This window comes from Melanerpes formicivorus, unplaced genomic scaffold (assembly GCF_026170545.1).
Source record: "Melanerpes formicivorus ecotype bairdi unplaced genomic scaffold, bMelFor1.0.p_v2 SCAF_72, whole genome shotgun sequence".
NCBI lineage: Eukaryota > Metazoa > Chordata > Aves > Piciformes > Picidae > Melanerpes > Melanerpes formicivorus.
Genome location: NW_027142424.1, coordinates 332,139 through 353,423, shown reverse-complemented (window position 1 = coordinate 353,423; position 21,285 = coordinate 332,139). Strand labels below are relative to the sequence as shown.

Sequence of the window (21,285 nt, the reverse complement as noted above, 5' to 3'; positions counted from 1 at the left end):
GGGTCTGAGCTTCTTGGGCAGCAGGTCATCAGTGGGAACTGAGTTTCTTGGGCAGAAGATCATCAGTGGGGTCTGAGTTTCTTGGGCAGCAGGTCATCAGTGGGGACTGAGTTTCTTGGGCAGCAGGTCATCAGTGGGGACTGAATTTGCTGGGTAGTGTGTGGGATTCCATGTTTGATCTGGAATCATTCTGAGGTCCTCATTTGCCCTGATTTAATCCCACAATGTATTGAAGAGGAAAGCTTCATCCTGGCACACCTCAAAAGGCTTGCAGTGGCTTCTTGAAGGAGTCCCTGTGTCCCACTTACATCAAGAGTAAAAGCAGTGCCTGGTGGCTGCTCTGTGTGGTGACCAGGGCTAGATTTTGGAGGCATCCTGCTGTTAATCTAGCACCTGGGTGGTAGCTGACAGGAAACACATCAGACAGATCCTGAGGGCACAAACCAGCTCTGCTCACTCTGTTTCTGGGGTGATGGGTCAGAGCAGGTCTCAGTCTTGTGGGCCCCAGGGCTGGAGTGGTCTGGTGTGGTCTATTAGGAGCCCTGAGTGTGTCCTTGTGTTTATCTGCCCTCTAAACTGAGTGGGCACAAAGCACAGCCATCCATCTCTCTGTTGTGTTCCACTCTCAGGAGGAAGGCACTGTCTGACCCTTGGTTCAACCTCACTGTAGCTGCTTCAGTTCCACAGAATCCTAGAATGGTTTGGGTTGGAAGGGACCTTAAAGATCATCTAGTTCCAACCCCTCTGCCTTGGGCAAGGACACCTTCCACTAGGCCAGATTGCTCAAGGACCCATCCAGCCTGACCATGAACGCTTCCAGGCTTGGAACCTCCACAGCTTTCACTGGGCAACCTGTTCCAGTGCCCTCATGGGGAAGAATTCCTTCCTAATGTCCAATCCAAATCCATCTCCTTCCAGTCTGAATTCATCACCCTTCACCCTATGGAAAGAGTCCCCAGTCTCCACCTAAAAATCCCTTTGCAGGCACCACCTTACCAGCCTAAATTTAGCCTTGCAGTCTCCATACTGTGACTGTTAAAGGCTTTTTTTCCCCCCCACTAAGGTTCTTGGGAGTTTGAGGCACACAGGCAAAATAATCCCTGCTCAGGGTTCTGAGCTGCTTCCTCAGCAGCTGCACCCAAACCAAGCAGCCAGAGGCATGGCCCTGAGGAGAGGCAAAAGCAAATCATGGTAATGGTTGTAAACTGAGGCTGTCCTGTTGGGAAGGCAGCAGTTTTGCCTCCTGCTTGGTGCTGGGGTGGGTTGTAATGAAGGTGCTCTCTCTCCTCTCAGAGGTACCCACGGCTACATGGCTCCCGAGGTGCTGCAGAAGGGGACGGCGTATGACAGCAGCGCGGATTGGTTCTCCCTGGGCTGCATGCTTTTCAAACTCCTCAGAGGGTGAGTGAAGCTTCAGCTCCTCTCTGCCTTGTTGGTTTGAGCCTTGGCTTTGTCCTCATCCGTCCCTTGAAGCACTTACAGAGTGCTAGTCACCCCTGGTCATGGCAGGGGGGTTAGAGCTAGATGGTCTTTAAGGTCCTGTCCAAGCCAAAGCATTCTGTGTTCTGTATCTGTCATACATGGTGTGTTGTCAACGTGATCTGCTGGGGAGAGTTCAGTGGAGAGCTGTGAGGATGATGAAGGGACTGGAACCTCTCTCCTATGAAGAAAGACTGAGAGGCCTGGGGCTGCTGAGTCTGGTGAAGGGAAGGAGAGGGAATCATGTTAACGTCTATAAATGTCTGAGGGGTGGCTGTCAAGATGAAGTGCCAGGCTCTTTTTGGTGGCGGTGCCCAAGGAACGAGGGGTGCCACCTCAACATGAGGAGAAACTGCTTTGTGGTGAGGGTGCTGGAGCCCTGGAGCAGGCTGCCCAGAGAGGTTGTGGAGCCTCCTTCTCTGGAGAGCTTCCATGACCCATCTCTACGTGTGCCTGGGTGAGCCGCCCGAGGTGATCCTGCTATGGCGTGGGGGTCGGACTGGATGATCTCCAGTGGTCCCTTCCAACCCTTACCATGAGCCTGTGAATCTCCTCCTCTCTTGGCAATAACCTTGGTGGTGTGGCTTTGCATTTCTTAGTGCATTTTCTTCTCCCTGCAGTCACAGTCCTTTCAGACAGCACAAAACCAAAGATAAGCACGAGATCGACCGGATGACGCTCACCGTGGTAAGGCTCCTGGGGGCCGTGGGGAGCTGCACTCCTCTTGGGTGGGGAATTCCCAGGTGCCTCTGAAAACTGCAGCTCTGCTGCCTGTACTCACACAGGGAAGGGCTGGTTGCAGGAACCAGCAAAGAAAAGCTGCTCTTCTGAGCGGGGAAAGCTGATGGTGCTGCTGGCAGGGTTCACCAGCTCTTGTTGTGCTTCTCTTGTCCACAGAATGTGGAGCTCCCAGACTCCTTTTCTCCTGAGCTGAAGTCCCTCTTGGAAGGGCTCCTGCAGCGGGATGTTAGCAAGAGGCTGGGATGCCAAGGGAGGAGGTAGGTGTTGACTTCTCCTTGGACCCCACTGCCTTGAGGGATTTCCACTTCTCCTCATGTAGGGGCTTTTTGCAAGGGCTTGGAGTGTTAGGACAAGAGGGAATTGATTGAGGCTGGAAGAGGGGAGATTTAGACTGGAGATTAGGTCCCAGACAGAAAGGCTCCATGGCTGAACATGAGGCTGCAGTGTACCCAGGTGGCCAAGAAGGCCAATGACATCCTGGCCTGAATCAGGAACAGTGTGGCCAGCAGGAGCAGGGAAATCATTCTGCTCAGCACTGGTTAGGTCTCACCTGGAGTCCTGTGTCCAGTTCTGGGCTCCTCAGTTTAGGAAAGATGTTGAGATGCTGGAAGGTGTCCAGAGAAGGGCAAGAAAGCTGGGGAGGGGTCTGGAGCACAGCCCTGTGAAGAGAGGCTGAGGGAGCTGGGGTTGCTTAGCCTGGAGAAGAGGAGGCTCAGGGGAGACCTTCTTGCTCTCTCCAACTCCCTGAAGGGAGGCTGTAGCCAGGTGGGGGTTGGTCTCTACTCCCAGGCGAGCAGCACCAGAACAAGAGGACACAGTCTCAAGCTGTGCCAGGGGAGGTTTAGGCTGGAGGTGAGGAAAACGTCCTTCCCAAAGAGAGCTGTTAGCCGTTGGGATGTGCTCCCCAGGGAGGTGGTGGAGTCCCCATCCCTGGAGGTGTTTAGGAAGAGCCTGGCTGAGGCACTTGGTGCCATGGTTTAGTTGATCAGATGGTGTTGGGTGAGAGGTTGGACTTGATGATCCCTGAGGTCTTTTCCAACCTGGTTAACTCTGTATTCTGCAATGACCATGGTGGGGTTGAAGGTTAGTCTTGAGGCTGTTTGAGGGCTTTTCCAGTGGTCTTTGGTGAGTGGCTGGACTCTTTGAGTGGTCTTTGAGGGTTTTTCCAACCAAACCAATCCTGTGATTCTAGGATTCTGTGATTCTTTGACCTGACAACAGCCAAGTCTTGTGTGCTGTGTGAAAGGATGGAATCTTGCAGCAGAACAGGCATGACTGCCAGACCTGCAGCCCTATTTCTAGTCTTCATGGAATCCTAGAATGCTTTGAGTTGGAAAGGACCTTAAAGATCATCTTCTTCCATCCCACTTCCAATGGCAAGGACAGCTCCTGCTAGATGAGGTTGCTCACAGCCCCATCCAACCTGGCTTTGTTCCCACTGGAGGGCTGCTCTGCTTTGGGTTACCTAGGAAGCTCTTTTTTAATGTCCTTAATGAAAAGAGCATTTTACTGATGTCCTCAGGTGACAGAATGTGACCTCTGAAGGCCTTGCATGTCTCACAGACCCTTGAGGAGCCCTCTCATTTTGTTGACTCCCTTACCTTTGTTTTGCAGTGCACAAGAAGTCAAAGAACATCCTTTCTTCAAGGGCATTGATTGGCAGCAAGTCTATTTACAAAAGGTAAAGGATGAAATCCTCACTTCAGCTTCCTTCCTGGAGCAGGGAAAGGAAAATAAACCTAAACAGGTCATGGGAAATGAAATTCAGGGCTCCAGTCTCCACCACATGCACTCACCTGGAGCACTGTGTCCAGGGACCTGCTGGATTGGCTCCAGAGGAGGCCACAAAGGTGATCAGAGGGCTGGAGCACCTCTGCTGTGGTGACAGGCTGAGAGAGCTGGAGTTGGGGTGGCTGGGGTTGGGGTTGCTTAGCCTGGAGAAGAGGAGGCTCAGGGGTGACCTTATTGCTCTCTCCAACTCCCTGAAGGGAGGGTGGAGCCAGGTGGGGGTTGGTCTCTTCTCCCAGGCACCCAGCACCAGAACAAGAGGACACAGTCTCAAGCTGTGCCAGGGGAGGTTCAGGCTGGATGTTAGGAAGAAGTTCTTCCCAGCAAGAGAGATTGGCCATTGGAATGTGCTGCCCAGGGAGGTGGTGGAGTCCCCATCCCTGGAGGTGTTTAGGAAGAGCCTGGATGGGGTGCTTGGTGCCATGGTTTAGTTGATTAGATGGTGTTGGGTGATAGGTTGGACTGGATGATCTCTAAGGTCTTTTCCAACCTGGTTTATTCCATTCCATTCCATTCCATTCCATTCCATTCCATTCCATTCCATTCCATTCCATTCCATTCCATTCCATTCCATTCCATTCCATTCCATTCCATTCCATTCCATTCCATTCCATTCCATTCCTTTGTTCAACCTGGAGAACAGAAGGCTCCATGGACATCTTAGAGCTGTATTTCACTATCTAATGGGGACCTACAGGAAGCCTGGGGAGGGCCTGTTTAGAAGGGCCTGTGGGGACAGAATGAGTGGCAGTGGTTTGAAACTGGAGCAGGGGAGATTCAGGTTGCCACATTAGGAGGACGTTCTTCCCCATGAGGGTGGTGAGACCCTGGCACAGGTTGCCCAGGGAGGTGGTGGATGCCCTGTCCCTGGAGACATTCAAGGTTAAACTTGATGTGGCCCTGGGCAGCCTGCTCTAATTGGAGATGTCCCTGCTGAGTGCAAGGCAGGGGGGTTAGACACAATGACCTTGGAGGGTCCCGTCCAGCCTGCTGAATTGTGTGGAAGGAGTGGAGAACATCTTTGCTCTGAAGTTCAGTTTCAAGGGACATCATTTTGCAGAGTCAGAAGAGAAAAAGTGTGGTGAGAGCCTGGCACAGGTTGCCCAGGGAGGTGGTGGAAGCCTCATCCCTGGAGGTGTTTGCAGCCAGGCTGGAGGTGGCTGTGAGCAACCTGCTGTGGTGTGAGGTGTCCCTGCCCATGGCAGGGGGGCTGGAACTGGCTGAGCCTTGAGGTCCCTTCCAACCCTGACAATTCTGTGATCTGCAGAGTGGATTTAACTAATGTCCATCAATTTATCTTTGATTCTGCTGCTTTTCATCCCTAGTATCCTCCACCATTGATTCCTCCCCGGGGAGAAGTCAATGCAGCAGATGCCTTTGATATTGGGTCGTTTGATGAAGAGGACACTAAAGGCATTAAGGTAAACAGCTTGAAGTGATGGCCTCTGACCTCTGTGCTTGACACTTGCCATGTGCTCCTGCCATTCCTTTGCTTCAGGGGCTGCTGAATGTCCAGGGGGTGGCTTTCATCTCTGGATGCTTAATCTCTGCTGTTGTGAACGGGGCAGCTGGGGCTGAGGGTTGGGTTGTTGCTGCTTGCCAAGTCCTTAATGTTTCATGGCTTTAAAAGGGGCTGAAATCTGCTTTCCTCTCCCAAGGTGTTGTAGGATAAAGGAAGTGTTTCAAATGGTCAGGTTTGGAAGGGTTTGTAGTTTCACAAGCTGTGATTTCTTTCTGATGGCTTGGATAAATGGAACTGAGCCTAGCTTGGATAAATGGAACTGAGCCTAGCTTGGATAAATGGAATTAAGCCTAGCTTGGATTAATGGAACTGAACCTGGCTTGGACACATTGAACTGAACCTGGCTTGGACACATTGAACTGAACCTGGCTTGGATACTTTGAACTGAATCTGGCTTGGATACTTTGAACTGAACCTGGCTTGGATACATGGAACTAAACCTGTCTTGGATACTTTAAACTAAACCTATCTTGGATGCATTGAACTAAATCTGCCTTGGATGCATTGAACTAAACCTAGTTTGGATACATTGAACTAAACCTAGCTTGGATTAATGGAAGTAAACCTAGCTTGGTTACATTGAACTAAACCTAGCTTGGATTCATGGAACTAAACCTAGCTTGGATAAATGGAACTAAACCTGACTTGGATTCATGAAACTAAACCTAGCTTGAATGCATTGAACTAAACCTGGCTTGGATACATGAAACTAAACCTGGCTTGGATACATGGAACTAAACCTGGCTTGGATAAATGGAACTAAACCTAGCTTGGATAAATTGAACTAAACCTAGCTTGGATTCATGGAACTAAACCTGGCTTGGATAAATGGAACTAAACCTGGCTTGGATAGATTGAATTAAACCTTCTTGTAAGTATTACCTGGTGGTGGGAGAGTGCAGTGGAAAACTCTCATAGCACCATAGAATTGCTTCACTTGGAACAGACCTCAAAGCTTGAGTCCAACCATCCACCTCCCACCACCATGGCCATCAAACCATGTCCCCCAAAATAAGGAGAAACTTTCTATTAATGGCAGCACCTTCATGTTAGACAAGTGATAAAGGAAATCTTCCACCTTCTGATATTAACCAAAACCCCATGAAAACAGAGTGAAAGAGAAGCTGAAGCTTTTGGCCCACTTCAGGCTGCTGTGGGGGTGGTGTGACACACCCCAGTGGCTTCATCCCTCCTTCTGAAGCTTCCCTGGTGCTTGGAGCCCCAGCAGTGAATCAGAAGTGCCTGATTTCTTCACCCCACAGAGGCTGTGTGGTTCAGGTCTCCATTCATGATGCTGGTTTTGTGTGTGTGTGTGTGTGTGTGTGTTTGTCTCCCACTGCTTCAGCTGGGCCTGTCCTGGTCAGGATTTTTGCTGCTGTCTTCAGGAGATCCAGCTTTATTCTTGTGAGGCAGGGGGGGAAAAGTGATTGCTCTAAACTTGGTGAGCACCAAACCAGGTGAGGAGCTCCCTGTGCCTAACAAGGAGCACATCTCCCAGTGTCACCTGCTGTGATTGCAGAAGCTGGCACAGGAAAGGTTTAAGGGCACCCAAGATGGTCTTTAGCCCAGAAAACTCCACAGCTACAGGGCCAGCCTAGCAGGGTTCCAGTTATCCTGCAGCTCCTCAAGGCCACCATCCAGAGCAAGGAGAAACCAGGTGCTCTCCTTTTACCTTCTGAGGGCATCAGATCACAGAATCACCAAGGTTGGAAGAGACCTCAGAGATCACCAAGTCCAGCCTGGCACCACAGACCTCATAACTAAACCATGGCTCCCAGTGCCTCATCCAGGCTCTTCCTAAACACCTCCACTGATGGTGACTCCCCCACCTCCCTGGGCAGCACATTCCAATGGCTAACACTCTCTGCAAGACCTGTAAATGGGTGTAGCCACAGCACTTCCAGCTCTGATCCTCCTTCAGGCTGCCTGGGAGGTGGATTTATTCTTAGTCCTGAGTCAGTGAGGGATATCACAGCCTCTTTGCTCTGTGCTTTCACTGGGATGTCACAGCCCTTTAGAAGGGGCTGAATAATTGTTGCCTCTGACTCAGCTGCAGTCAGAGCTTCCCTGAAGGTGTCAGGAGCTGGCTGTGCCCCTGGGGATGCCAGCTTTGAGTGCCTTGTTCTCCTCAGTTAGCCCTGGGGATTATATTTGTAGTGCAGAGTGTCCTGTGACACCGAGGAGAACACGTGCTCTCTGAGCTTCCTCACAGCCAGCAGGGGATGCCTGTGGCTTTCCCCTCTTCCTCAGATGTCCCAAGGAATCCCTCTGAGCCACTCAGAGTCACAGAATCAATAACGTTGGAAAAGACCTCAAAGATCAAGTCCAACCTGTCACCCAACACCTCATGACTATTAAACCGTGGCTCCAAGTGCCACATCCAATCCCCTCTTGAACACCTCCAGGGATGGGGACTCCACCACCTCCCTGGGCAGCACATTCCAATGGCTAACAACTCTCTCTGGGAAGAACTTTCTCCTCACCTCCAGCCTAAACCTTCTCTGGCACAGCTTGAGACTGTGTCCTCTTGTTTTAGTGCAGAAGAGACCAACCCCCACCTGGCTACAACCACTCCTCATGTGGAATTGCAGAGAAATCTTCTGCCTTCAGATCCAGTGGGGATTTCCCTGCTGTGCTATGGCTGTGGACCTCTGAAAAGGAGGAGAATGAAGAGATCTGCTCTGGGAGGAGATCTCTCCTTCTGCAAGAAGAACTGAGCAAGGCTTTCCTGTCCTGCTTCCTGCAAGGAGCCCCAGGCAGGAAAGTCTGTGGGATTGCTGTGCTTGGAATGCTGCAAAGGTGCCTCTGCATCTCTGGAAGGTGAAGGTCTAGTTCCTGGAAGATGAAGGGCTAGTTCCTGGAAGATGAAGGTCTAGTTCCTGGAAGATGAAAGTCTAGTTCCTCTGTTAATCAACAGAAGCTGATGCAACTGGGGAGTGGCTGTGGAGAGTTTAAAGTGATCCCCAAATGGAAGCCTTTAATAAACATTGATTGCTTTTTGTACTGCATCAAAGTGCCTGCTGGCCAAACCCAGGATGAGGATGTGGCTGTGTCAAGCAACAAACACTCAAAGAATCATTTTGACTGGAAGAGACCTTTCAGCTCATCCAGTCCAAGCATCAACCCAGCACTGCCAGGGCACCACTAAACCATGGCCCTCAGCACCACATCTCCATGACTTTGAAACCCCTCCAAGGATGGGGACTGCACCACTGCCCTGGGAAGCCTGGGCCAGGCCTTCACAGCCTTTAAGGGGAAGAAATTATTCCTCATGTCCAACTTAAACCCCTAAAGCAGTTTGACTGAAGTGCTGTAATTAAGGATTAGGGTACAGAAGAATCACACAGCATCACCAAGGTTGGAAGAGACCTCAAAGTTCATCAGGTCCAACCTGTCACCACAGAACATCCAGAGCAGGAGGGCTGCAGCATGCAGAGCTGAGTTTGGAAGGTGAATGAACACAGATGTGAGGCTAAGCTGTGGAAGCATGGGACCCCTCCTCTGTGTAAAAGACACCTCTGAATTTATTCAGGGAGTATTTTTGTGCTGGGGAAGTTTGAAGCACAACTCAATGCTTTGTGAACACAGAGCATACAATCAGTAAGGTTGGGAAAAGACCTCAGAGATCATCAAGTCCAACCTGGCACCCAACACCTCAGGACTAACTGAACCATGGCACCAAGTGCCACATCCAGTCCCCTCTTGAACACCTCCAGGGATGGGAACTCCACCACCTCCCTGGGCAGCACATCCCAATGGCCAATCTCTCTTGCTGGGAAGAACTTTCTCCTCACCTGGAGCCTAAACCTCCCCTGGCACAGCTTGAGACTGTGTCCTCTTGTTCTGGTGCTGGGTGCCTGGGAGAAAAGACCAACTCCCACCTGGCTACAACCTCCCTTCAGGGAGTTGGAGAGAGCAAGAAGGTCTCCCCTGAGCCTCCTCTTCTCCAGGCTAAGCAACCCCAGCTCCCTCAGCCTCTCCTCCCCGAGCTGTGCTCCAGACCCCTCCCCAGCTTTGTTGCCCTTCTCTGGACACCTTCAAGTCTCTCAATGTCCTTCTTAAATTGAGGAGCCCAGAACTGGACACAGGACTCAAGGTGTGGCCTAACCAGTGCTGAGCACAGGGGCAGAATGACCTCCCTGCTCCTGCTGCCCACACTGTTCCTGATGCAGGCCAGGATGCCATTGGCCAGCTGGGCACACTGCTGGCTCATGTCCAGCCTGCTATCAACCAGCTCCCCCAGAGTCAATAATGTGGAGAACAGGATGGGAGAGCGCTGAGTGAGGCCTTTAGAGCTATCACCCCAAAGCAGCTTGGAGCAGGTGACCTGTTTGCTCTGTGTCTAAATGTCCATCAGAATCACCAAGGTTGGAAGAGACCTCAGAGATCACCAAGCCCAACCTGTCCCCACAGACCTCATGGCTATAACTCATGTCTGTAGCTTTGCTTGAGCTGCTACATCTCTCTCTTTCCTTTGGCTGGCACTTTGTCTGGCTGGGGTAAGGTCGAATTCAGCCCAGCCTTAAAGCTCATCCTGTTGCATGGGTGATTTGGTTGGATGGTTTGGGGAGAAGAGTTTCTAAACTGTTGGCTTGGTGGGGTGGTTGTTTTATGTTGTTGTTTGTTCTCTGTTTTCTCTTGCAAGTTGCTTGACAGTGACCAGGAGTTGTATAAGAACTTCCCTCTGGTAATATCGGAGCGTTGGCAGCAAGAAGTAGCAGAGACCGTTTATGATGCAGTAAATGCAGACACAGATAAAGTTGAGGCCAGAAAAAGGGCTAAAAATAAGCAGCTTGGCCACGAGGAAGGTAATCTGTCAACTCCACTTCTCTCCCCACCTTTTTGCTGCTAGGTAGTAATGCATGTGTTTGGAGTCGCAGAGCTGGGGCTTCTTCCTGCTCCTGGCCTGCACCAGCAGTCGTTAGCCCTCGTTTAGTCAGCTTAAAGACCTCTCCTCGTGTTTGGAAAGGCTGTGGGGTGACATCATGCTGTGGAAAAAAAGTCTTTAGTGCTCCCTTCCAACGATGATCCTCTGCAGCCTTTCAATGGTTTTGTTTATGGTGTGTGCTCAGGGGAAGAAAAACCCAAGGACAGGTGGGATTGGATTTCAGGACAAAGACAAAGGGAGCGTCCTCCCCTGCAACCCTCACTTGTTTGTGTGAGGAGGTGGCACCCCAAGCTCTCCACTGCAGAGAGCAGCTTCCAGTGCTTTCAATCATTGAATGGATTGGGTTGAAAGGGAGCTTAAAGGTCATCTAGTTCAAATCCCCCTGCCATGGGCAGGGACACCTCCCACCAGCCCAGGTTGCTCAAGGCTTTATCCAGCCTGGCCTTGAACACCCCCAGGGAGGGGGCATCCCCAACCTTCCTGGGCAGCCTGTGCCAGTGTCTCCCCACCCTCACTGGAAAGAATTTCTTCCTGATCTCCAGTCTCAATCTCCCCTCTCCCAGCCCCAAGCCATTGCCCCTCTTCCTGGCCCTGCAAGCCCTTGTCAAAAGTCCCTCCCCAGCTTTCTTGTAGGCTCCCTTTGGGTACTGGAAGGCTCCTGTAAGGTTTCCCAGGAGCCTTCTCTTCTCCAGGCTGAACTGCCCCAGCTCCTTTTTAAGAACCAGATTCTGTTCTTGGTGACTCCCCTGCAGCCACCTCAGCTCATGTAGCTAAGGCAAGGCTGGCTCTGAGTGAGCCTGGGTGCAGAGCAGCAGTGTCACAAGCCTGGCCGAGGACGCACTGAGTCACGTAGTATTCAGGACTCATTGAATCACTGAATATTTTGGGTTGGAAGAAACCTTACAAGTCATCTAGTTCCAGCTGCCCTGCCATGAACAGGCATGTCTTTGGCCAGTTTAGGTTGCTCAGAGCCCCAGAGAAACCTGACCTGGGATGGTTCCAGGGATGGGTGATCTACCACCTCTCCAGGCAGCCCCTTCCCACCACCCTCGCGGTGTTCTTTCTCCACACAGACATCTACAGAATGTTTCTTAGGCAGTGCCTTGTCTCCACACACTAATGGCTCCTCTCCTTGTAGATTATGCCCTTGGGAAGGACTGCATCATGCATGGCTACATGCTGAAGTTGGGCAACCCCTTCTTGACTCAGTGGCAGCGGCGTTACTTTTACCTCTTCCCAAACCGACTGGAGTGGCGAGGGGAAGGAGAGTCCCGGGTGAGTGGGGGTCTCTCTGGAGAGCAGCAGCTGCCAGGGGTGAAGGCAGGGGGGATGTGGAGGCAGATCATAGGATCATAGTATCAGTCAGGGTTGGAAGGGACCACAAGGATCAGCTAGTTCCAACCCCCCTGCCATGGGCAGGGACACCCCACACTAGATCAGGCTGGCCAGAGCCTCAGCCAGCCTGGGCTTAAACACCTCCAGGGATGGGGCCTAAACCACCTCCCTGGACAACCCATTCCAGGGCTTCACCACTCTCATGGGGAAGAACTTCCTCCTCACCTCCAGCCTGAATCTCCCCACCTCCAGCTTCATTCCATTCCCCCTAGTCCTATCACTCCCTGAGATCCTGAGCAGTCCCTCCCCAGCCTTCTTGTAGCCCCCTTCAGAGACTGGAAGGCCACAATGAGGTCACCTCAGAGCCTTCTCTTCTCCAGACTGAACAGCCCCAACTCCTTCAGTCTGTCCTCCTAGGAGAGGTGCTCCAGCCCTCTGCTCATCCTCCTGGCCCTGCTCTGGACACCTTCCAGCACCTCCAGATCCCTCTTGCAATAGGGGCTCCAGAACTGGAGGCAATACTCCAGGTGGGGTCTCCCCAGAGCTGAGCAGAGGGGGAGAATCACCTCCCTTGCCCTGCTGGCCACACTTCTGCTGCTGCAGCCCAGGATCTGATTGGCTTTGTGGGCTGCAAGTGCACACTGAGAGCTCCTGTTGAGCTTCTCCTCCCCCAGCACCCCCAAGTCTCTCTCCTCAGGGCTGCTTTCCAGCCAGTCCCTGCCCAGAGTGCTCATACTCTGGAGAGCAGCAGAAGGCAGGAGGGATGTGGTGTGGAGGCAGATCTCAAGTGCTCCCCCTCCAGCGTTCCCCCTTGGAGTTTCCTCCAAGCCTGTGGATCCGAGGGGCTTTCCCTTGAGCATCTCTCTAGCTCCTGGGCAGCAGAGAGAAAGCTGCCTTGGGAAAGCTGCTTGCTTTGTGTTGTTCCACCTTTGAAGGAGGCTGTTGGGAGTTCATGGGGTGTTGTTTTTTGTTTAGGACCTCTGGACTGTTTATACAAAAAAACATAAGCTGGTAAGGTGATCACCACTATAGCATTTTACCTGCAGGGAAATGCTATAGCACCTCTAGTTTAGTCCAGCTGTGATCATGTGCAGGGCATTTGCAGGCTTGAGCCAGGTTTGGGAGTTTCAGGACATTGCTGGCCACTCACAGTCTACAGGGAAAGCTTCTCTGCAAGCTGTTGTCTGTGTTGCCTCCTTTGTAAGTACGTGGTGCTGACAGGTTCCACTTTGGCTCTTGGAGATCAGGGAGATTGGCCTTTGCTGGGTGTTTTTTTTTCCTTAGCAGCAGCAAGACTTGGAAAATCTATCACATTATGTGCAGCTCCCTGGGGGGAAACCAGGGCCTGCTTTGTCCTTAGACACACCTACTTGGAGATTCCTACTCCATGCTGTCATTACTGGCTGCCATAGCTTCCATCTCCTTGTCTCTGTTGCAGCAACCAAGCCCTTTGCTCAGTCTCCCTCTTACCTTACAATCTATCTTTAGCTCCTGAGCCAGCCCCCAGAAAGAAAGAAAGGTTTTGTGTCATGACTGGGGGTGTTCAGAAACTAGCCCAGAGCAATCAATCAGGCAGAGGCTCCAGTTGAGGGGCAGCAGGGTTTGGGGTGGGGTGTTTTGTTCTGGGGGGGGTTGGAATCATCTCTCTGCTTTCTTGCCACTGCTGCAGCAAAACCTGCTGACCATGGAACAGATCGTGTCTGTGGAGGAAACTCAAATCAAAGACAAGAAGTGCATCTTGCTGAGGATCAAAGGAGGGAAGCAGTTTGTCCTGCAGTGTGAGGTGAGACCTTTGGCCAGCAGCTGTGGTTCATGCTTGGCTGGTGTGCTGTGATGAAATGGCTGAGAAGGTTTTTGGGGCCTTCCTTCACCTATTATCTGTCATGGAGCAAAGGAGAGGCTGAGGGAGCTGGGGTTGCTTAGCCTGGAGAAGAGGAGGCTCAGGGGAGACCTTCTTGCTGTCTACAACTACCTGAAGGGAGGTTGTAGCCAGGAGGGGAGTTGGTCTCTTCTCTCAAGCAACCAGCCCCAGAACAAGAGGACACAGTCTCAAGCTGCACCAGGGGAGGTTTAGGCTTGAGGTGAGGAGAAAGTTCTTCCCAGAGAGAGTTGTTAGCCACTGGGATGTGCTGCCCAGGGAGGTGGTGGAGTCCCCATCCCTGGAAGTGTCCAAGAGGGGATTGGATGTGGCACTTGGTGCCATGGTTTAGTAGTCCTGAGGTGTTGGGTGCCAGGTTGGACTTGATGATCTCTGAGGTCTCTTCCAGCCTTGGTGATTCTGTGATTTGATCACACTTGAGTGGTGAAAGCAGGGAGGGTGCAGCTGTGCCAGTTGCCATGGTGGATTTCATTGAGCTTGGGGTCAAAATGAGTTTAGTAAAGAGCTCAAAGCTCCTAAAACCTTCTCCACTTCCATGGGCTTCAAAGGTCTTGTTGGCATGTGTCTCACCACAGTTAGCTCAGAGAGTCAGAGAATCATTTTGGTTGGGAAAGACCTTTTTGAGGTTCAAGTCCAACCATTGACCCAGCACTGCTATGGCCTTCAGCACCACATCTCCACAGCTTTGTAATCCCTCCAGGCATGGGGACTCCACCACTGCCCTGGGCAGCCTGGGCCAGGCCTCAAGGGAAAGAAATTGTTCCTCATGTCCAACCTAAACCTCCCCTGGGGCAACTTGAGGCCATTTCCTCTTGTCCTGTCGCTTGTTCCTTGGGAGAAGAGGCCAACCCCCACCTGGCTCCAACCTCCTTCCAAGGAATTATATAGAGCCAGAAGGTCTCCCCTCAGGCTTCTTTTCTCCAGGCTGAACAACCCCAGCTCCCTCAGCTGCTCCTCATACCATCAGCTGGTGGTGTGTTTGTGAGGGAAGTACACAAGTCCTCAGAGCACCTTGGCTGGCTGCCTCGCCTGGCTCGGGCTGGGTGATGGAGGAGCTGCCACTTTTCAGTGTCCAAAGTTACTCATTCCTCCAGAAAACTAAAACAAGCTGCTTGAAGTGCTCCCTGAGAGAGGAGACACTGTTGGCAGCTCCACAGGATACATCAGGTTGGAAGTGACCCTTGAAGGTCATCCTGGTTTACTATGAAGTGCCAAACTGCCACCCAGACATTTAGCAGGGCCTGTTGTGACAGGACAAGGGCTGAGGGTTTAAACTGAAGGAGGGAAATTCAGACTGGAGAGAGGGAAGAATTGTCTGGCACTGAGGGTGCTGAGAGCCTGGCCCAGGTTGATGTCCCATGCCTGGAACCACTGCGGGTCAGGTGGTTTGGAGCTGTGAGCAACCTGCTCTAGTGGCAGATGTCCCTGCTGACTGCTGGGGGGGGGGGTTGGACTGGATGAGCTTTGAAGATCCTTCCAGCCCCAACCAGTCCATGAGTCTGTGCTTCTCTGTCTCTTTCAGAGTGACCCAGAATTCATCCAGTGGAAGAAGGAGCTGACAGAAGCTTTCACTGAGGCACAGAGATTGCTGCGCCGGGCTCCAAAGTTCCTCAACAAATCTCGCTCCACGGTCGTAGAGCTTTCCAAACCACCCCTCAGCCACAGGAACAGCAATGGGCTGTAGGAGAAGCAGGAGACCAAGTTCACTTAGGGGGAAAACAAACAAACAAACAAGCTTCTTGGTGAACATGCTGAGTTTCACAGCATCCTTATGAGTTACTTTGTGCAATCCTGGACGCGGGATCTGCTTAGGAGAGGAAGAATTAGATGTTTACAGCATGGGATCATGTCAGAACTCTGTCTCTGGAGGTTGTGAAGGCTGGGATCATGTCAGAACTCTGTCTCTGGAGGTTGTGAAGGCTGGCACAGTGGCAGGTGAAGCATGCTCCTGGCAGTGGTGGAGATGCCCAAGCGTGGAGGCTGTGTGTTGCTCCCACTCACCCCCCGGCCCCCTGGTGGTGTCCGACTCCTGCTCCGCGGCTCTGGAACTACTGATGGAAGGAAAACGTTGGGCCTGCAATACCCTTGCCTGGAGGCTGGACTTGGTTTCTGCTGGCTGGGATTTCCCCTGGCATGTGGGATGCCAACAGAGAGCCCTGGGCAGTGGAAGGAGCTGCAGAGCTGCCCTGTTGGCTACCCTGGAACCCGTCGTGTTGCCATGTCCTTTCCAACCATTACTGCTGACTCGATGATGCCCTTCCTCCATACTGCTGATGACCAACAGTGTGTGACTCTCTTATGCACTTCAAAGTACTGAATTCTAACTGTCCTGTGGTTTAAATGTTACTGCTACTTCATGGAAGCATTGAACTGAGGTTATTCCCTGGGGTTGTTGTACTCCCTGGTAGTAGCTGCCACCGGTTTTGCTCCTTCTCTCCGTGTTATGCAGTCCTGTAACTGACACCACAGAGTCCTGGCTGGTGAAGAGGAATTGCTGGTAGCTTCATCTTTAGTGCTCTCTTGTATCAATCCCAACTCTTTTAGCACAGGTTTGTAAAGAGCAAGATTCCTTTTGACAAGTTTACAGCCAACTTTCCTCCCCCTTCCCCTCCTCCTCCCCCCCCCCCCCCCCCCCTTTTCAGGTCGACTGCACTTTTCAAACATTAAAGCCAACCAACCAAAACCAACAGCAAAGAAAACCCCAACAGAAACCACCACCAAAAGAGAGGAATTCACTCCAGTCCAATGCATTGCAGTGCATGTGCTGGGTGCAGCTGGGCCAGGAGCCTCGGTACGGCTGCTGGAGCACTCCTGGATCCTTCTCTTTGCTCTGCACAAAGCCATGAGGCAGAGCAGACATCCCAGACCTCACAGAATCCTAGCAGTGGAGCTGCTTGAGGTGTTGGTTTTGTGGCAGCAAGGCCAGCAGGAAGTTAGGACCAAGCCCTTTGTAGAATCAGGGAATGTTAGGAGTTGGAAGGGACCTCTGGAGATCATCCAGGCCAAAGCAGGATCACCTAGGACAGGCCTCACAGGAGCGCATCCAGGTGGGTTGTGAAAGCCTCCAGAGAAGGAGACTCCCCAACCAACCTGGGCAGCCTGCTCTGGGGCTCCAGCACCCTCACAGCACAGAAGTGTCTCCTCATGTTGAGGTGGAACCTCCTGGGTTCCAGCTTCTACCCCTTGTTACTTGTCCTCTCCCTGGACATCACTGAGAGAGCCTGGCACCTTCTTCTTGACACCCAGCCCTCAGATATTTATAGCTGTTGCTCAGATCCCCTCTCAGCCTTCTCTTCTCCAGACTAAACAGCCCCAGGGCTCTCAGTCTTTCTTCATAGCAGAGATGTTCAAGTCCCTTCCTCATCCTCACAGCTCTGCCCTGGACTCTCTCCAGCGGATCCCTGTCTCTTTTGAGCTGGGGAGCTGTCTGGTTCTGCTGGTGTGGAGGGAAAGCTGGAATTCCACCCTGCCAAGCAACTCTTCACTACTGCTCCAAGCTGCTCCCTCCTGGTTTAGGGATCAGGCTCTCTGAGGGGTTTTCTTGGCCAGAGATCCTCGGTGGTGTTGCTTTACTTGAGGCCCTTCAGCTGCAGGTGTAGGAGACTGTGTCCAGTGCCGAGGGAAGGAGGCCCAGCCTTGTCTTTTGTGTGTTTGGACCATATTTATAGGACTTATTTTTGTAAATGAATGTTCAGGGAAGTAAAGAGAGAAGAAATTGGAGCTGTGGGCATCAGCAGAGCTGGATGAGTGATTCAGCACTGGGGGAATGGGGGTTGGAGGGGGAGGTTAAACAGGTTGTCTGGAAGTCCTTTGAAAGCAAAGCAGCTGCAGTGAAAACCCTGAGCATGGAGGGGAGCTGCTTGATGTGAAGATTTCAAAATAGAGGATGACATGGTGCTGTGAAACACCCCCTGCCCCCAGCCAGCTGCCCCCCGGTGCTGCAGCATTGTTGTCTCGGGATTCTTTGTCCCTGACGTTCAGCCAGGGCCAGGGCCTGAGGGCAGCAGCCAGGAGTGAGGTGGTGCTGGGAAGATGGGAACATGCTGCAGGGGCTGGGCTGGGGGGGAACAGTGACTTCTGGGGGAGCTGCAGCTCTCTGCAGTTCCTTGTTGCCCTCCTGCCTTTTCCTTTCCTTTCCCCTTTTGTCATTCCCTTGCTTTTCCCCCTTCCCCCCCTTCCTCCCCTTCCTGCCTTTCCCCCTCCCCCCCTTTCCCCCTTCTCCCCTTTCTCCCTTCCCCACTTTCCCCTTCTCCCCTTTTTCCTTCCTCCTTCCCTTTTGCCTCTCCCTTCCTCTTTCCCTTTTGCCTTTCCCTTCCTCCTTCCCTTTTGCCTCTCCCTTCTCCTTCCCTTTTGCCTCTCCCTTTCTCCTTCCCTTTTGCCTGTCCCTTCCTCCTTCCCTTTTGCCTTTCCCTTCCTCCTTCCCTTTTGCCTCTCCCTTCCTCTTCCCTTTTGCCTCTCCCTTTCTCCTTCCCTTTTGCCTGTCCCTTCCTCCTTCCCTTTTGCCTCTCCCCTTCCTCCTTCCCTTTTGCCTGTCCCTTCCTCCTTCCCTTTTTGCCTTTCCCTTCCTCTTTCCCTTTTGCCTCTCCCTTCCTCTTTCCCTTTTGCCTCTCCCTTCCTCTTTCCCTTTTGCCTCTCCCTTCCTCTTTCCCTTTTGCCTTTCCCTTCCTCCTTCCCTTTTGCCTTTCCCTTCCTCTTTCCCTTTTGCCTTTCCCTTCCTCTTTCCCTTTTGCCTTTCCCTTCCTCTTTCCCTTTTGCCTTTCCCTTTCCTTCCCCTCTTTGCTTTTCCCTTCCCTTTTGCCTCTCCCTGCATCCAGAGGTGATGTTAGCTCAGTGGCAGTTGCTCTAAATCCAGATCTTGTTCCAGGTCAAGATTCAGCCACTTCTTGCCAAAAGTCAGCCTCTGAGGTGAAATTGCAGTGTGCAGGGGAAGCAGAGCCCAGTTATTCCTGCTGCAAGCAGAGTGGGGCTGAGGAGCTGTTTGCAGCTGGGCAGGAAGCTTGGCTGGTGATGTGAAGTGCTCCCTGGCCACTCTGTCAGCTGAGATATTCCTTCATTGCTGCTAAAAAGGGCCAAATCTGGGGTTTTTTGGTCATTATTTTGCAAGTTCATGAAACTGTTGGAGGATCCTTGACTGCTTGGGGTTTTGTTAACCCCTCACCCAGCTGTGGGCTCTGCTCTTTTCTAAGTGCAAAACCTCTTCCTCTTGGTCACGTTGGAGCCCTCCTCTCCTGTCCAGCAAAGTCTCCAGGTGCAGCCTCCCAAGTTGCTTCTCCCACCACTGCTGGAGGATAAGCCTGGCTGGTGTAAATCCTGGACCTCACCCAGCTGCTGTTGAGGTTCCTGCTTGGGCTCCAAAGCCCAAAGGCTTTTGGAACAGGGTAATTATGGTGGGGGGTGTGGGTGGGCAGCCTGGCAGCTAGGGGCAGTGCCCACAGTTCCAGGAGACAGACCTCAGCTTGAAGTTCATCTTCATGCCAGCAACTCTCCTTTAGAAATACAGCAGAGGATCTTCTTCTCCTCCTTCTGTCAAGGGGAAGAGAAGGAAATGCCACCACGGGGTGAGTTCTGGTTGTAGCTGGTGCACAGGGGGTAGGAACCGTTGTGTATTTGGTGCTAAAATGAACCATGTCGTGGTCCTCTATGAGTGGACGCTTGGTGTCCAGTGGAGCTGCTTGAAGTGTTGGTTTTGTGGCAGCAAGGCCAGCAGGAAGTTAGGACCAAGGCCCTTTGTAGAATCAGGGAATGTTAGGAGTTGGAAGGGACCTCTGGAGATCATCCAGGCCAAAGCAGGATCACCTAGCACAGGCCGCACAGGAACACATCCTGGTGGGTTGTGAAAGCCTCCAGGGAAGGAGACTCCCCAGCCAACCTGGGCAGCCTGCTCTGGGGCTCCAGCACCCTCACAGCACAGAAGTGTCTCCTCATGTTGAGGTGGAGCCTCCTGGGGTTCCAGCTTCTACCCCTTGTTACTTGTCCCTCTCCCTGGGCATCACTGAGAGAGCCTGGCGCCTTCTTCTTGACACCCCACCCCTCAGATATTTATAGATGTTGCTCAGATCCCCTCTCAGCCTTCTCTTCTCCAGACTAAACAGCCCCAGGGCTCTCAGTCTTTCTTCATAGCAGAGATACTCAAATCTCTCCTCATCCTCACAGCTCTCCTTTGAGCTCCCTCCAGCAGATCCCTGCCCCTCTCAAACCAGAGGAGCCCAAACCCGGACGCGGCATTCCGGGCGCGGCCTCGTGCATGTGGTGACTTTTGTGCCTCCATGTCCCGTGGGTCTCCGGTGCAGGAGCTCACAGCCAGGCCAGTAGCTGTGGAGCTCTGAATGTGTTTTTAAGGTGTAGGTTTCCTCTCTCACATCCTCACCTCCCTATCTCCGTGCTGCAGGCGCTGGCCACCGCACACAGAAGTCCTTGCTGGTGTGTGTCCCCGTCCTCTCCCCCGCCCCAGCCCCGCACAGCAGATGCCGAGGCTCCAGGTTTAAACTTCACTCTTGAGATGCTCCCACCCTGCATAGACCTTGTGGTGGGTTGAAAGCATACATATATGCTTTATTTCTCTGGGTTTCTGCTCCAAAATCTGGGAAGGACATTTCAAAGGGGCATAGCCTAAAGCCACCACAGACCCAGAGGGAAGGAGGGAGGGAGGGAGGGCGGGCCTGGGTGTTCAGTGTACAGTAGAGAGTAAATAATTCTAGCAGTGCTTCAGGTAAAGGAAAGAGAGATTAACAAAGAGAAAAGAAAAGAGGGAAAAAAAAAAAAGCCTGAGAAGCTTATTTTGGAAAAGCAGAGGAATTAATTTTAATATTGTATAAAAATAAATAAAGCAAAACACACAAAAAAAAAATAAAAGGGAGGAGAAAAAAAAAAAGAGGGGAAAAAAAAATATATATCTAAAGCTCTCCAGAGAGTGTTGTGTATAGCCCAAATGTCTGAGGAGTTCTGAGATTATCCTTTCCCCTCTCTGTTGGTTTCTGTCCCCTCCAGCCCTTCCCACCACCCCCTCTTCTTCCTCCTCCTCCTCCTCCTCACACAGGCTCACAGGATGTTAGGGATTGGAAGGGACCTTCAAAGATCATCAAGTCCAACCCCCCCTGCCAGAGCAGGACCACAGAATCCAGGCACAGGAACACAGCCAGACAGGGCTGGAAAAGTCTCTAGAGAAGGAGACTCCACAACCTCTCTGGGCAGCCTGTTCCAGTGCTCTGTGACCCTCACAGTAAAGAAGTTCCTCTTCATGCTGAGATGGAACCTCCTGTGCTGGAGTTTCCATCCATTGCTTCTTGTCCTGGCCCAGGGTGCAAGTGAGCAGAGCCTGTCCCCTCCTTCCTGACCCCCAGCCCTCAGATATTTATAAACATGTATTAAATCCCCTCTCAGTCTTCTCCTCTCCAGACTGAAAAGCCCCAGGGCTCTCAGCCCCTCCTCACAGGACCTCCTCCTCCTCCTCCTCTTCTCCTCCTCCTCCTCTTCTCCTCCTCCTCCTCTTCTCCTCCTCCTCCTCTTCTCCTCCTCCTCCTCTTCTCCTCCTCCTCCTCCTCTTCTCCTCCTCCTCCTCTTCTCTCTCCTCCTCCTCCTCTTCTCCTCCTCCTCCTCCTCTTCTCCTCCTCCTCCTCTCTCCTCCTCCTCTCTCTCTTCTCCTATCCTCCTCTA

At 52.2% G+C, this 21,285-nt stretch overlaps 1 protein-coding gene across 2 annotated transcripts in view; it reads left to right on the top strand.

Annotated features, from left to right (window-relative positions):
• Positions 1–15,322, top strand: part of GRK3 (G protein-coupled receptor kinase 3) — a 96,967-nt gene extending 81,645 nt beyond the window's left edge. The window contains exons 13-22 of one of the 2 annotated variants that reach the window (XM_068163285.1): positions 1,294–1,401; positions 2,100–2,166; positions 2,377–2,477; positions 3,835–3,901; positions 5,334–5,429; positions 10,176–10,338; positions 11,557–11,693; positions 12,729–12,764; positions 13,423–13,536; positions 15,155–15,322. In XM_068163285.1, coding sequence (XP_068019386.1) covers positions 1,294–1,401; positions 2,100–2,166; positions 2,377–2,477; positions 3,835–3,901; positions 5,334–5,429; positions 10,176–10,338; positions 11,557–11,693; positions 12,729–12,764; positions 13,423–13,536; positions 15,155–15,316 — 1,051 coding nt within the window. In that variant the 3' untranslated portion in view covers positions 15,317–15,322. The remainder of the gene's footprint in view (positions 1–1,293; positions 1,402–2,099; positions 2,167–2,376; positions 2,478–3,834; positions 3,902–5,333; positions 5,430–10,175; positions 10,339–11,556; positions 11,694–12,728; positions 12,765–13,422; positions 13,537–15,154) is intronic. The other variant, XM_068163286.1, reaches the window with a different exon arrangement.
• The last annotated feature ends 5,963 nt before the right edge of the window (positions 15,323–21,285 follow it).